At 39.9% G+C, this 16,336-nt stretch overlaps 1 protein-coding gene across 7 annotated transcripts in view; it reads left to right on the top strand.

Annotated features, from left to right (window-relative positions):
• Nucleotides 1-16,336, top strand: part of LOC139745683 (serine/threonine-protein phosphatase 2A 56 kDa regulatory subunit delta isoform-like) — a 187,419-nt gene that overhangs the window by 164,128 nt on the left and 6,955 nt on the right. For all 7 annotated transcript variants that reach the window (XM_071656100.1, XM_071656098.1, XM_071656097.1 and 4 more), the window contains exon 12: nt 1,981-2,176. In XM_071656100.1, coding sequence (XP_071512201.1) covers nt 1,981-2,176 — 196 coding nt within the window. The remainder of the gene's footprint in view (nt 1-1,980; nt 2,177-16,336) is intronic.

Here is a 16,336-nt window from a genome sequence, read left to right as displayed (position 1 = left end):
TTCAGATTGGTCTCCCCCAATGTCAGACATGTATCCTATTTGTTAACTTTTCACTCATTCTCTTCACCTCTCCAAACCATTTCAGCACACCCTCTTCAGTTTTCACAACAATACTCTTCTTTTTACCACTCATGTCTCTTTGACCCTTTTATGACTTGCTCAATCAAACCATCTCAGCACATGTCTTCAAACTGTGCATCACATCCACCTTCCTCCACACAACCTCACCTATAACCTGGTCTTCACATCCATGCAACATTTTTGGGATGAGTATACCTTCAGTCTCCAAGTTAAGGACCACTTGTTCCATACATTCCTCAATGCTCCAAGAACCTCTGCTTTCTTATTCACCCAGTGACTCACTTCTGACTCCCTGGTTACATTTGCTGCCATGTCCACTCACAGGTATCCAAAACACTTCACTTCCAACATATTTTTAATAATTAAACTCACACCCCAACTAACCTGTCCGTCTGCCCAAATAAACTTAATAATCTTGCTTTTATTCACAAATGCACTCAAACTTTCTCCAAAACTCAAACACCAGCTTGTGCAATTATTCATGCATTCTCACGCGGTGCTGTTTTATCAGCAAACATCTGACTCATCCCGGGCCCCCTTCACCCCCTACAAAATCCTTACATTTCCCTCCCACACCACTCCATCCATAAACACATTAAACTGATAGGACGACATCACACACCCCAGCCTCAGACTCGCCTTCACCTGGAACCATTCACTTTTTTCACCTACTTGCACATATACACCTTATACTGTTGATAAAATCTTTTCATAACTTCTTATAGATTTATTCCCACAGCTTATATGTGCAAGATTTTCTGCAAAGCATTGTTATCAGCCATATCATATGAGTTCTTCAGATCCATAAATGCCACATACAAATCCCCTTTGTTTCTCCTAGTATTTGTTACACACATTCTTCAAAGAAAATACCTGATCCACACATCCTCTACCACTCATGAAACCACATTGTTCCTCCCAAAGCTCATGTTCTGTACATGCCTTCCCCCTCTTAATTGCCACTCTTCTATACAACTTACCAGGTCCACTCAACAAACTTATACATCTCTAGTTTGAAATCTCACCTTTGTACCTGATAGCTTTTTACACTGGCACTGTATATGCATTTTGCCAGTCCTGAGGCACCTCACCATGATCCATACATGTTATGAAAATCTTAAGGAACCAGTCAACAGTCACCCTCCTTTCTTAAAAATTCAACTGCAACACCTCCCAGTCCAGCTGCCTTACCTCATTTCAGTGTATTCAAGCCTTTCACCACCTCTACTCTCTTCACCAAACCACTCTGCATGACTTTCTTTGCATACCGCCCCAACTCAAACACCGTATGTCATCTGATCATCAAACTCATTCAACAGAATACTCACCCCATCTCCTCACCCCTACTACCTGTTACCACTTCCCATTTGCCCCCATCAAGAATCATTGGAAGTATATATATATGTCCCATCTACAGTGAACAGAAAAAATAACTGCATACATGCCTCAGCTACACTGACTGGGTTAAGCTTACATAAGATCAGTTCAGGTGGTCTGTATGTAAATTATTTGTACAAAATTAATGGGTACAGAGATTTTTTTATACCATGGAAGTAGTGCAAAAAGGGGATTCTAGGAGGTGATGGGAATGTATCCTTATATTCCATGTACTATCGCTCTGATGTAAGTAGATTTACGTGTTTTTCTAGGAATGCATTTCCTACTTGTGAAAGAAAGGTGTACTGTATATATAATTATGCTTAATGTGATTATTTCATTTAAATGTTAAGATGCTCCCAATGTAATAATTGTAAATCATTTCGAAATCTGTTACATACCTTTTATTCTAAAATGGTAACTAAAGAAAAAGAAACATGCTGTTTAGGTTTTAGATTTAGGTTTCTCCTGCATAATGGATAATTTATTTTATCATCAGTTAACAGTATACTTATTACACAGAGAGAAAGAGAAGATCCGGGAGAGAGAGGAGGCATGGCAACATATAGAAGATTTAGCTGTACAAAACCCTTTGTTTGATGAATTTTCAGCCAAGAGCAACAACATCTTTGGCTCTCATTCTACATTAATGGCTTCCCCACAAGATGATAGCGATAATGATTTCAATCCTGATAATCTTGGAGGTGAAGCTACTGAGGTGAGCATAGTATTATGTGTCAAACATTACTAAAAGACCAACAGAATACTTTTTTAAGTGTATAGTAGATAATTAAGTAATATTTACCTTTCAGTATATTATAACTGTACCTCAAAAATGTTTATTTGTAGTTTGACATTGAAGACATTACATATTAGCACAAGCATATAACTTTGTTTTCTCTAGGAATGAATATATGGAACCCATTTCTAGTCATTATGTGAACCTCCACCCTCTTTTGTCTATCACTCCCTCTTCTTTGAAGTATAAGACGAAGGTCATATTCATGTTACCCCTGCTTAAGTTTAGTCTTTGTTAAAGTACGTATAACCATCCAGTGCTTTGATACACTTCCTTTCTCCATGATCTTTTTCATATTTTATTTTGCACACCTTAAAAGAAGTCTTTGATATTCTCATCAGTTCACTGCAGTATCTGGAACATAGATATGCAATGTTTTAAAAAGATTAATTCAAGAGTTTCTTAGGATTGCTGCCAAGGACATAATGTTTTCCTTGAAATGTTATCTTTATAAACATTAAAGAAACAGGTTTGGGTAATCCTTTTGGAACCAGTTTAGCAAATACTACAATGTTTCATTATAACAAAATTATTTAGCAGAATGTTCTCTTAAGTTATAGACCTTCATGTTTTTAAAGATATGTTGATACTTCCCTTGTATTCCCTGTGTGTCAAAGAAGGTGACTAAAGGGGGCACCCCTTTAGTCACCAGTATTTGAATTTCTAAAAGGGGAAATAGAGGAAGAAGTCAAGTGGGGAGTGCTTATCCTCCTTGAAGTTCAGATTGGGGTGTCTACATGTGTGTTGATGTAACCAAGATGGGAAGAAAGGAGAGATAGGTAGTATGTTTAAGGAAAGAAATCTTGATATTCTGGCTCTGAGTGAGATGAAGCTCAAGAGTAAAGAGGAAGAGTGGTTTGGGAATGTGTTGGGAGTAAAGTCAGGGGTTGGTGAAAGGACAAGAGCTAAGGAAGGAGTAGCACAACTTCTGAAGCATGAGTTGTGGGAGTATGTGATAGAGTGTAAGGAAATAAATTCTAGATTGATATGGGTAAAACTGAAAGTGGATGGAGAGAGATGGATGATTATTGATTGGTGGTGTCTATGCACCTGGTCATGAGAAGAAAGATCATGAGAGGCAAGTGTTTTGGGAGCAGCTGAGTGAGTGTGTTAGCAGCTTTGATGCATGAGACCAGGTTATAGTGATGGGTGATTTGAATGCAAAGGTGAGTAATGTGGCAGTTGAGGGTATAATTGGTGCACATAGGGTGTTCAGTGTTGTAAATGGAAATGGTGAAGAGCTTGTGGATGTCAGTGTGCTCAGAGGAGCAGCCAGAGGGATGTCTGATCACTATCTTGTAGAGGTGAAGGTGAAGATTTGTAGAGGTTTCAAAAAAGAAGAAAGTTGGGGAGAAGAGAGTGGTGAGAGTAAGTGAGCTTGGAAAGGAGACTTGTGTGAGGAAGTACCATGAGAGATTAAGTGTAGAATGGCAGAAGGTGAGAGCAGGTGACAAGAGGGGAGTGGGTGAGGAATGGGATGTATTGAGGGAAGCAGTGATGGACTGTGCAAGAGATGCATGTGGCAAGAGAAAGGTGGGAGGTGGGCAGATTAGAAAGGGTAGTGAGTGGTGGGATGAAGAAGTAAGGTTGTTGGTGGAAGAGAAAAGAGAAGCATTTGGATGATACTTGTAGGGAATTAGTTCATACGACTTTATGTATATATATGTATGTATAAAAGAAAGTGGCAGGAGGTCAAGAGTTAGAGTAAGAGAGTATCATTAAACTTTAGGGATAATGATATGTTTTGGAAGTTGGTAAATAACATGCATATGACAAGAAAACGAATGGGAACATCGGTGAAGGGGGCAAAGGGGGGGAAAGTAATAATAGGTAGTGATGAAGTGAGAAGGAGATAGAGTGAGCATTTTGAAAGTTTGTTGAATGTGTTTGATGATAAAGTGGCAGATATAGGGTGGTTTGGTTGGGGAGGTGTGCTAAGTGAAAGGGTCAAGGAGAATAGTTTGGTAAAGAGAGAAGAGGCAATGAAAGCTTTGCAGAAGATGAAGTCCGGCAAGGCGGTGGGTTTGAATGGTATTGCAGAGGAGTATATAAAACGGGATGACTGTGTTGTTGATTGGTTGGTAAGAATATTCAGTGTATGTATGGTTCATGGTGAAATGCCTGAGGATTGGCAGAATGCATGCATGGTACCATTGTACAAAGGCAGAAGGGATAAAGGTGAATGTTCAAACTACAGAGGCATAAGTTTGTTGAGTATTCGTGGGAAATTATATAGGAGGGTATTGATTGAGAAGGTGAAGGCAAGTACAGAACATCAGATTGGGGAAGAGCAGTGTGGTTTCAAAGTGGTAGAGGATGTGTGGATCAGGTGTTTGCTTTGAAGAATGTATGTGAGAAATACTTAGAAAAACAAATGGATTTGTATGTAGCATTTATGGATCTTGAGAAGGCATATGATAGAGTTGATAGAGATGCTCTGTGGAAGGTATTAAGAGTATATGGTATGGGAGGCAAGTTGTTAGAAGCAATGAAAAGTTTTTATCGAGGATGTAAGGCATGTGTACAAGTAGGAAGAGAGGAAAGTGATTGGTTCTCAGTGAAGGATGGTTTGCGGCATAGGTGCGTGATGTCTCCATGGTTGTTTAATTTGTTTATGGATGGGGTTGTTAGGGAGGTGAATGCAAGAATTTTGGAGAGGGGAGCAAGTATTCAGTCTGTTATGGATGAGAGAGCTTGGGAAGTGAGTCAGTTGTTGGAGGAAGTGAAATGTTTTAGATATCTGGGAGTGGATTTGGCAGCGGATGGAACCATGGAAGCAGAAGTGAGTCACAGGGCGGGGAAGTGGGCGAAGGTTCTGGGAACGTTGAAAAGTATGTGGAAGGTGAGAACATTATCTCAGAAAGCAAAAGTGGGTATGTTTGAAGGAATAGTGGTTCCAACAATGTTATATGGTTGCGAGGCATAGAAGATGGTGGATTAGTTGGAAATGAGATGTTTGAGGACATGTGGTGTGAGGTGGTTTGATCGAGTAAGTAATGAAAGGGTAAGAGAAATGTGTGGTAATAAAAAGAGTGTGGTTGAGAGAGCAGAAGAGGGTGTTTTGAAATGGTTTGGTCACATGGAGAGAATGAGTGAGGAAAGATTGACAGAGGATGTATGTGTCAGAGGTGTAGGGAATGAGAAGTGGGAGACCAAATTGGAGGTGAAAGGATGGAGTGAAAAAGATTTTGAGCAATTGGGGCTTGAACATGCAGGAGGGTGAAAGGCGTACAAGGAATAGAGTGAATTGGCATAATGTGGTATACTGGGGTCGACGTGCTGTCATTGAACCAGGGCATGTGAAGCGTCAAGGGTAAGCCTTGGAAAGTTTTGTGGGGCCTGGATGTGGAAAGGGATCTGTGGTTTCGGTGCATTATACATGACAGCTAGAGACTGTGTGAACGAATGTGGCCTTTGTTGTCTTTTCCTAGAGCTATCTCACGTGCATGTGGGGGAGGGGTGTGTCATTTCATGTGTGGCGGGGTGGCGACAGGATTGAGCAGAGGCAGCAAGTATGAATTATGTACATGTGTATATATGTCTGTGTATGTATATATATGTATACGTTGAAATGTATAAATATGTATATGTGCGTGTGTGGACGTGTATGTATATGCATGTGTATGTGGGTGGGTTGGGCCATTCTTTCTTCTGTTTCCTTGCGCTACCTCCCTAACACGAGAGCCAGCGACAAAGTATCATTATGATAAAAAGATATCTATTTTTTATTATACTTAATCACTGTTTCCCTCATTAGTGAGGTAGCTCAAGGAAACAGATGAAGAATGGTCCAACCACTCATAAACACACTCATATATACATAAATGCCCATACACGTACATATACATACATGTACATTTCAACGTACACAGACATATACATATTCATACTCTGCCTTCATCAATGCCCGTCGCCACCCCACCATATAGGATATAGCACACACGCGCGTGCACGCACACCCCTCCAGTAAGGTAGCACCAAGAAAAGACAAAAAGGTCACATTTGTTCACACTCAGTCTCTAGCTGTCATGTAATGCACAGAAACTACATCTCCCTTTCCACATCCAGGCCACACACAACTTTCCATGGTGTACCCCAGATGCTTCACTTGCCCTGGTTCAATCCATTGACAGTATGTTGACCCCAAAATACCACATTGTTCCAATTCACCCTTTCACCCTCCTATATGTTCAGACCCAGATCGCTCAAAATCTTTTTCACTCCATCCTTCCACATCCAATTTGGTCTCTCACTTCTCTTCATTCCCTCCACCTCTGACACATATATCCTCTTGTCAATCTTTCCTCACTCATTCTCTCCGTTTGTCCAAACCATTACACACCCTCTTTTGCTCTTTCAACCACACACACTTTCATTACTTACTTGATCAAACCCCCTCACACCACATATTGTCCTCAAATTTCTCATTTCCAACACATCCACCCTCCTCCATACAACCATATCTATAGCCCATTACTCACAACCATATAACATTGTTGGAAGCACTATTCCTTCAAGCATACCTAATTTTACTCTCCAAGATAACATTCTGTCCTTCCACACATTCTTCATCACTCCAAGAATCTTTGCCCTCATCCCCCACCATGTGACTCAATTCTGCTTCCATGGTTCCATTTGCTGCTGAGTCCACTCCCAGATATCTAAAACACTTCACTTCATCTAATTTTTCTCCATTCAAACTTTTTTGTTCATATTCGCCATTTCTCGCACTAGCAAAGTAGCGTAAAGAACAGAGCACTGAGCCTTAGAGGGAATATCCTCACTTGGCCCCCATCTATGTTCCTTCTTTTGGATGTGGCCTGTCTTAGTATGTTATTGGTGCTACCTCCCTAAAGTGGGAAACGGCAATCAAGTGTGAAAAAACGAATGCCTTTCCTACTCGGTACAATAGTTAGTCTGTTCAAACATAAAGACAAAATTTCATGACACTTTTACATTCATGTGCATTTCTTAAAGAGATTGTGGAGAATTCAAGGAGGGGAATGGCAATTGTGTATTGAGTATTTTTCACCATTTGAGGCTGGTAGTCATTAAACTCTGGAAACTAATGGCATAATCATGTTGAATGCTGCTTCTTTTGCTCCCATTTCTGACATCTTTACTCTGAACAGAACAGGGTGTCTGCCAGTATGTTGAAAAATTTGTGTAGGAAATACATATGAATAAACTGATTTTTTGAGGCAACTAAGGTAATATGATCATGTGCCTCCAGAAAATTGTTTATTAAGCACTGAATAGATGTGCTATCAAAACAAAATAGGGTAGAACCAGGGAGGAATGCCATCAACTCTGAACTTCTTTCCAGTCTCCTGTTTCCTTCCACAATTGGTAGCCCCATCCAGAGTCAGGTGCATCTGTGCAAACAGTCAGTTGTTCTACACTCCCCAAGAGTTTTTGCAGATTCTGCCTGTTCATCCGCTGTTTCAGAACTCAGCAAAGCCCTTGTAAAATCTGTTTAGCTGAGATTTTATATATTTATGACAATGCATGCCTCCTAGGATGCATATCTAACTATGTAACTTTCCCATACACTTTCTTGTTTGGTGCTGCAACTAGTAAATTTGATCAAAGGTATACCAACCCCTCCACTTTAGTAACAATAGTATTGTTAAGAGGACTGAAATGAAGCTGGCTTGGTCCAAAAGGTGCATATCTGAATTCCTGAGATTTCCTTCAAAAAAGAAATTCAAAACTTGCACATTCTGGGAAGAGTTATGGTATGCAGTATACATGCTTTACATCCAGGTTTGTGGTTCACACTCTTCCAGAAGTGTGCTACAGACGCTTTCCATAGTTGTTACTTTGAACCATGTTTTATCTGCTTGTTCAAAGCTGAAATACCTTCTATTATTCTTCTCTTTACTGAAGCTTGCTTAAAATACTAGAAAAGAATATTCTTTTTTGCTGATCTTTAGGCTATTTGTATTTTGTTTAGTTTGACATTTTTACATTATGAGCTTTGAAAACTGAAACAGGTTGGACCTCTTAATATCTGAGAAGGTATTGAAAACTTGTCAGGTATGCCATGCCATTTTAACTTTTGAATTCTACCTCCTTATTCCCTACATGTAGAAGGCAAGCAGAGGGGGCAGGAAACCCTCCTCCTTTCTTGTATTTCAATTTCTAATAGATGAACAGAAGACAACCAGGGTGTGCTCGTCCTCTTCAAAGGCTCTGGCTGTGTGTGTAAATGTGTGTAGATGTTGCCGTGATGAGAAGAGAGGGGAGATAGGTTGTATGTTTCAGGAAAGAAATATGGATGTTCTGGTTTAAGTGAAACGAAGCTTAAGGGTAAAGGGAAAGAATGGTATGGAAATGTCTGAGGAGTGAACGGTTTGAAAATGTCTGAGGAGTAAAGTCAGGTGTTGGTGAGGAAACTCTCCCCTTTTCTTGTATTTCAATTTCTAAAAGATAGAACAGGAGTATCCTTATGGGGAGTGCTTGTCTTCTTCGAAGGCTCAGATTGGAGCGTCTCAGTGTGTGTGGATGTAAACAAGATGAGAAGATAGAAGATATAGTTTGTATATTTCAGGAAAGGAACCTGGATGTTCTGGCTTTGAGTGAAACGAAGCTTAAGGGTAAAGGGAAAGAATGATTTGGAAATGTCTGTGGAGTAAAGTCAAGAGTTGAGGAGAAGAGCTAAGGACGAAGTAGCACTACTTTTGAGACAGTACTTGTGGGAGTGTAGGAAAGAGTGTAAGGAAGTGAGTTGCAGACTGATGTGGGTAAAACTGAAAGGGAATGGCAAGAGATTGGTGACTATTAGTACTTATACCCCTGGCCATGAGAAGAATGAAGCATTTTGGAAGTAGCAAAGTGGGTGTGTCTGCAGTTTTGATGCAAAAGACTGGATGTTTGTGATGGGTGATATAAATGCAAAGTGAGTAATGTGGCAGTTGAGGTTATAATTTTGGTGCCTTGGGTATTCAGTATTATAAATTGTGAAATACTAATGGAGTTGTGTGCTGAAAAAGGACTGGTTATTGGGCATTTTTTTTTTTCCCCATAAATATATTCACCATTTCCTGCATTAGTGAGGTAGCTTCAAGAACAGAGGGCTGAGCCTTAGAGGGAATTTCCTCTCTTGGCCCCATTCTCTGTTCCTTCTTTTGAAAAATTAAAAATGGGAGAGGAGGATTCCCAGCCCCTCCTCACCCTCCCCTTTTAGTTGCTTTCTATGACATGCGGGGAATACGTGGGAAGTATTTTTTCTCCCCTGTCCCCAAGGATAAGTGATTGGGAATACCTGGTTAAAAAGTGGGATATACACAAATTTACATGTGCAAATAGGAGAGATGGTCAACTGGCATTATTAGATGGCAAATTAATTGATAGGCTTGTAAAAGAAATACTTTTAGATGTATATGTTCTGAGAGGTGCAGCTGGTGGAATGTCTGATCACAATCTTGTGGAGGTGAGGGTGAACATTTGTAGAGGTTTTTGGAAAAGAGAAAATGGTACCAGTGAGAAGAGAGTGATGATTAGGGTAAGTAAGCTTGGAAAAGTTTTGTGTGAAGAAACGCCAGGAGAGATTGAGTGTAGAATGTGTAAATGAAGTAAGGGGAGTGGATAAGGAATGGAAAGGTGTTTCGGGAAGCAGTGCTGGCATGCACGAGAGATGCATGTGATATGCAAAAGGTGGGAGTTGGGGGGATTGGAAAGGGTAGTGAGTGGTTGGATAAGTTAAGTGGCCTGTGAAAGAAAAGAGAGAGGTGTGTGAAAGGTACTCACAGGGAAAGAGCGCAAATGATTGGGAATATATAAGAGAAAGCAGCAGGTGGTCAAGAGGAACATGCAAGGATTGAGAAAGAGGATGAATGTAAGTTGGGTTGAGCTGGTATCAGTAAAGTTTAGAGAGAATAAGATGTTTTTAGAAGGAATCTGATAATGTGCTTAACCCAGGTGAACAAACAGGTTCATCGATGAAGGGGACAAAAAGAGAAGTGATAGCAGGTTTTGTTGATGAAATGAGGAAGAAATGAATTGATTATTTTGAAGGACTGTTAAATGCGTTTGATGGCAGATGTAGGGTGTTTGGGTTGTAGTGGTGTGCAAAGTGAGAGTCATGGAGTGGATGGTATTACAGCCAAAATTATTAAGAAAGGGCATGACTCTGTTGTTGATTGGTTAGTTAGGATTTTACAGATGTTCCCTGACTTATGAGTGGGAAAAAACATAGATAAGATAGATATACTTAAATGTAAAGATTACACTTGGTCATACATCTGCCGGTGTTAACGGCTGTATGCACGTGATAGTGAATGTCAAATGATCCTGGCATTGTGTACATAACAGCTTCTCTCGTAGTTCTCTGAGCTACTCATTGAATCTGAGTTATTGTTCAAGTGAATCTAACGAAATTTCTTGCTGGATTAACCATTTTTGTATTAAACCCAAAGAAGATGATGAGCAAGAGGAAAAACCTGTCACATGATATATATGGCAAGAAGCCAAGGAAGATGCTTAATTTGGAATTGAAAATGAAGGTAATCACCCAGTGTGAAGGAGGAATAAAAGTTAATGTGATTGCACTTGATCTGCAGTTGTCCCATTTGAAAGTCTCCACGATTATAAAGGACAGAGAAAAGATATGTGAAGCAGTGAAAGGTTCAGTAAGTATGAAGTCTGTGATAATATTAAAGCAACAACAAGGGCCCATACATGAAATGGAAAAGTTGTTGATACTGTGGGTGGAAGATCAAATTAAAAAACATGTACCACTAAGCTTATTAGCAATTCAGGCAAAGGCCAGAAGTCTTTTTGAGACTTTGAAGGAGCGAACAGGAGAGAATTACATCAAGAACTTCACAGAAAGTCATGGTTCATTAGATTTAAAAGAAGGATCTTGCACAAAGTTCAAGTCACAGCTGAAGCAGCAAGTGCTGACGAAGGAGCTGCCAAAACGTTCTTTAAAATTTTGAATGAATCAGTTTTATATAAAAGGTAAAAGGAAACTATAGAATCATATAATAAAACTGGTTAATAAAAATCGGGATAATCTTCATAGAAATTGAGTGAGATAAAAGAATGCTGAACAGGTATATGAATTCTACATGCTATGCTGACATACGTCCATTTCAAGGTCCAAGTGGTCGGGTAGAACGTACTCGGACATATGTCGGGAGCATTTGTTTATGGATCATGTTGGGGTGCCTGGGGATTGATGGAATGCATGTATATACATAGTGAGTGCCACTGTATGAAGGCAAGGGGAACAAAGATGATTGTTCAAACTTCAGAGGTATTATTTTGTTGAGTGTACTTGGTAAGTTGAATGGGAGGGTAGTAATTGAGAAGGTGAAGGGATGTACAGAGCATCAGATTGAGGAACAGCATTTTGTTTTCAAAAGTGTTAGAGGATGTGTGGATCAGATGTTTGCTTTAAAGAATGGGTTTGAGAAATACTTAGAAATACAAATTTATTTGTATGTGGCATTTATGGATCTAGAGAAAGTATATGATAGGGTTGATAGAGATTCCTTGTGGAAGGCTTTAAGATAATACTGTGTGGGAGGAAAGACACTAGAAGCAGTAAGAAGTCACTATCAAGGGTGTAAGGTATGTGTACGAATAGGAGGAAAGGAGGGTGAATGGTTTCAGGTGAAAGTTGGTCTGTGGGAAGGGTGTAGGATGTCACGATTGCTATTTGATTTGTTTATGGATGTGGTGATAAGGAAGGTAAATATGAGAGTCTTGGAGAAAGGGGCAAGTTTCCAGTCTGTAGGGGATGAGAGGGCCAGGGAAGTGGTTCAGTTGTTGTTTGCTGATGATATAGCACTGGTGGCAGATTCAGATCAGAAACTGCAAAAGTTGAGGACAGAGTTTGGAAGTGTATGTGAAAGGAGAAAAACAAAGATATTAGGTTTCACAGGGTTGATGGACAGGTTACTTAGGGTATGAGTTTTGATGGAGAAAATTTTGAAGAGTGAAATGTTTTAGATTCAGGAGAGTGGGCATGACAGCAAATGGAACCATGGAAGTGGAAGTGAGTCATAGGGTGGATGAAGGAGCGAAAGTTGTAGGAGCACTGAAGAATGTGTGGAAAGAGAGATCATTATCTGGGAGGGCAAAAAGAGTATATGTGAAGGTATAGTAGTCCTAGCAAGATTATATGGATGTGAGGCATGCATGGCCTATAGATAAGGCTGTGCAGGGGATGGATGTGTTAGAATGAAGAGAGTATGCAGTGTGAGGTCGTTTGATTGAATAAGTAATGAAAGGGTAAGAGAGATGTATGGTAATAAAAGGAGTGTGATTAAGAGAGCTGAACATGGTGTGCTGAAATGGTTTGGACATAGGAGAGAATGAGAGAGGAAAGGTGTACAAAGAGGATATATTTGTCAGAAGTGGAAGAGACAAGGAGAACAGACGCACAGACCAAATTAATGTTGTAAGGATGGAATGAAAAATATTTTGAGTGATTTGGGCCTGAACATGCCAGAGTTTAAAAGGCATGCACTGGATAGAGAGAATTGGAAGAATGTAGTATATGGGATCGAGGTGCTGTCATTGCTCTAAATCAAGGGATGTGAAGCATACATATTAAGAATGTTTCAGGAAGTATCCATCCCAGTTGTGTACTGCAGGAAGCAGTGAGGGAAGAAAATGTCTCATCCATAGTAAAAAGGATAACAGTAGTGTTCAGCCATTTGAAAATGTTAGTCTACTAATGTTTCCATCCCCATGGAAATGATGGTCATTTATTTATATTTATTGGAAATGATAATCATTTATTTATATTTATTTATTATACTTAGTTGCTGTTTCCCATGTTAGCAAAATAGCACAAGGAAACAAACAAAAGAATGGCCAAACCCACCCACACACACATTTATATACATAAACGCACATATACATACCTATACATTTCAACTTATACATACATATACATACGCAGACATATACTATATATACACATATTCATGTCCATACTTGCTGCCTTCATCCATTCCCATCGCCACCCCACCACATGTGAAATGGCACACCCCTCCCCTTGTGCGTGAGGTAGCGCTAGGAAAAGACAACAAGGCCACATTCGTTCACACTCAGTCTCTAGCTGGCATGTGTAATTCACCGAAGCCACAGCTCCCTTTCCACATCCAGGCCCTACAAAAATTTCCATGGTTTACCCCAGACATTTCACATGCCTTGGTTCAATCCATTGACAGCACATCGACCCTAGTACACCGCATCATTCCAGTTCACTCTATTCCTTGCATGCCTTTCACCCTCATGTATGTTCAGGATCACTCAAAATCTTTTTTACTCCATCCTTCCTCCTCCAGTTTGGTCTCCCACTTATCCTCATTCCCTCTACCTCTGACACTTATATCCTCTTTGACAGTCTTTGCTCACTCATTCTCTCCATTGCCCAAACCATTTCAACACCCTCTTCTGCCCTCTCAACCATGCTCTTTTTATTACCACACATCTCCCTTGCCCTTTCATTACTTACTCGATCAAGCCACCTCACACCAAACATTCCTCAAACATTTCATTTCCAACACATCCACCCTCCTCAGCACAATCCTATCAATAGCTCTCGCCTTGCAACCATATAACATTGTTGGAACCACTATTTTCTCAAACATACTCATTTTTGCTCTCCAAGATAATGTTTTCGCCTTCCACACATTCTTCAACGCTCCCAGAACCTTTGCCCCCTCCCTGTGATTCACTTCTGCCTCCATGGTTCCATCCACTTCCAAATCCACTCCCAGATATCTAAAACACTTTACTTCCTCCAGTTTTTCTCCATTCAAAGTTACCTCCCAGTTAACATGTCCCTCAACCCTACTGAACCTAATAACCTTGCTCTCATTCACATTTACTCTCAGCTTTCTTCTTTCACACACTTTACCAAACTCAGTCACCAACTTCTGCAGTTTCTCACCTGAATCAGCCACCAGCGCTGTATCATCAGCAAACAACTGACTCTTCTCCCAAGCCCTCTCATCCATAATAGACTACATACTTGCCCCTCTCTCCAAAACTCTTGAATTCACCTCCCTAACAACCCCATCCATAAACAAATTTAACAACCATGGAGACATCATGCACCCCTGCCACAAACCGACATTCAGTGGGAACCAATCACTTCCCCCTCTTCTTACCCTTACACGTGCCTTACATCCTTGATTAAAACTTTTCACTGCTTCTAGCAACTTACCTCCCACACCATATACTCTTACTACCTTCTACAAATCATCTCAGTCATCTCTGTCATATGCTTTCTCAAGATCCATAAATTCTACATACAAATCCATTTGCTTTTCTAAGTATTTCTCACATACAATCTTCAAAGCAAACACTTTTGAAACCACACTGCTCTTCCCCAATCTGATGCTCTGTACATGCCTTCATCCTCTTAATCAATACCCTCCCATATAATTTCCTAAGGATACTCAACAAACTTATACTTCAGTAATTGGAACACTCACCTTTATCCCCTTTGCCTAATATTCAAGTATATCACATCTCTCGGGATATTTAGCTTAGTTTTATATTTCACATCAGGAAGGAAGTCTGGAAATGCTGAAGCATCCTGCTCCAAAGCCTCATTTTTGTATCAGACAGCAAATAAGTCTTTTTATGACTGCATTTTGTAGAGTTGTAACCATATTTATTTTCTTTTATTTGTCAGAATATTCCTCTCAAGGTTTTTTCAAAGGCTTTCTCTCACTTTTTTTTTTTTTTTTTTTTTTTTTACCTTTTTGCAATTAGCTTAACAGTATGTTAACATGAAACTCAACCACAGAGATTCTGTACTTTCCTTCATGTCACAGGTAGGCTATGCAGGATTTGCAAATTTGTATTCTATTATGGTTATTCTCTTATTGCTCAAATTGTGTGTAGCATACTTCCAAACTTCATCCCTTTCTTCAGTTTTAAGTGTTCTGTCTTGTATAGTAAGACTGCATTTCCACCAGGCGACTTACTAGAGCAGTAGTACATCAATCACCATCCCACTAGTCATTACAGTATTATTTGTCTACCATAAAACTTAGATTGAGCAACATTAGGTGCTGAGCTGGGCTGACTGTGTACTATTTTACTTAAACTAGGCTGCATTAGGTTACCAAATCTAACTTATCTATTAAGAGTAGTACTGGAAATGGCTGTACATGACACATAACTACATTGTTGTCATTGTACCCATTGTAAGCCCCACAATATGGTCAGAAATTGGCCCCATGTCCAACAGTTACCCCATTGTCTTTGCACACAATAAAGCTTACATTTGGTTCAACTAAGACTACCTGCCAGGGTATTGAAAGGGTCAGTGACCTTACTGGTTGTCAAGTTGCTCTCCTCAGACCCAGGTAGCTGACTTTTCTCTCTGCTTCACTAGCATGTGGACTACTGGCATTCTTTCTACAAACATGCAATCTCTCCTTGTCATTTGTAAGACTTGACAACACTTAATTCACACAGCTTATTCTCTGGAACTAAATTTTCCTGTGGTGAGCACTATCTCTTATCCCTGCCTTTTGGCAAAATGGTAGGAGAAGTAGCTAAAAGTAGTAGGTAAGGACAGTTAGGCAGGAGCATTAAGTAGAAACATTAGATAGATGTAGTAGGTAGTAGCAGTAGATAGTAGTCATTGGGAACATTAGGTAGGAACCTCTGCAAATATTGTAGTAGACTTGCCTTCTGCCTTTGGCCTGTTAAGCGTGAGGCATAAAGGCTAAGAAGCGGCACTGGAGTTCTTAGTTATGGAGACTTAGTTGCCATGGCCACCCCTTTGAGGGAGTTCCAATTGGAACAGTCGTCAGAGATACGGATAGATAGATAGACATATGTTATAATATGCCAACATATCATGTAGCAAGAAAGTAGATTTTCCAGGGATTGGGTGGGCTTGCCATTTTTCTGAACCACAGGATGAAGTCTTTGGTCATATGTTTAATTGCCACATAAGGTGCATGTTTATATGTACTAAATTCACCTCATGTATAGGGAAGTGGAGGTCCTGATGTATATAGAATGAAATAGTTTTTCTATATGTACCTCCTTGTGCTAACAGTTAACTCTTAGTAATTAAGAGAATGTATCTGT

Source organism: Panulirus ornatus, chromosome 62, assembly GCF_036320965.1.
Source record: "Panulirus ornatus isolate Po-2019 chromosome 62, ASM3632096v1, whole genome shotgun sequence".
NCBI classification, from domain to species: Eukaryota; Metazoa; Arthropoda; class Malacostraca; order Decapoda; family Palinuridae; genus Panulirus; species Panulirus ornatus.
This window is presented reverse-complemented; position numbering and strand designations above follow the sequence as displayed.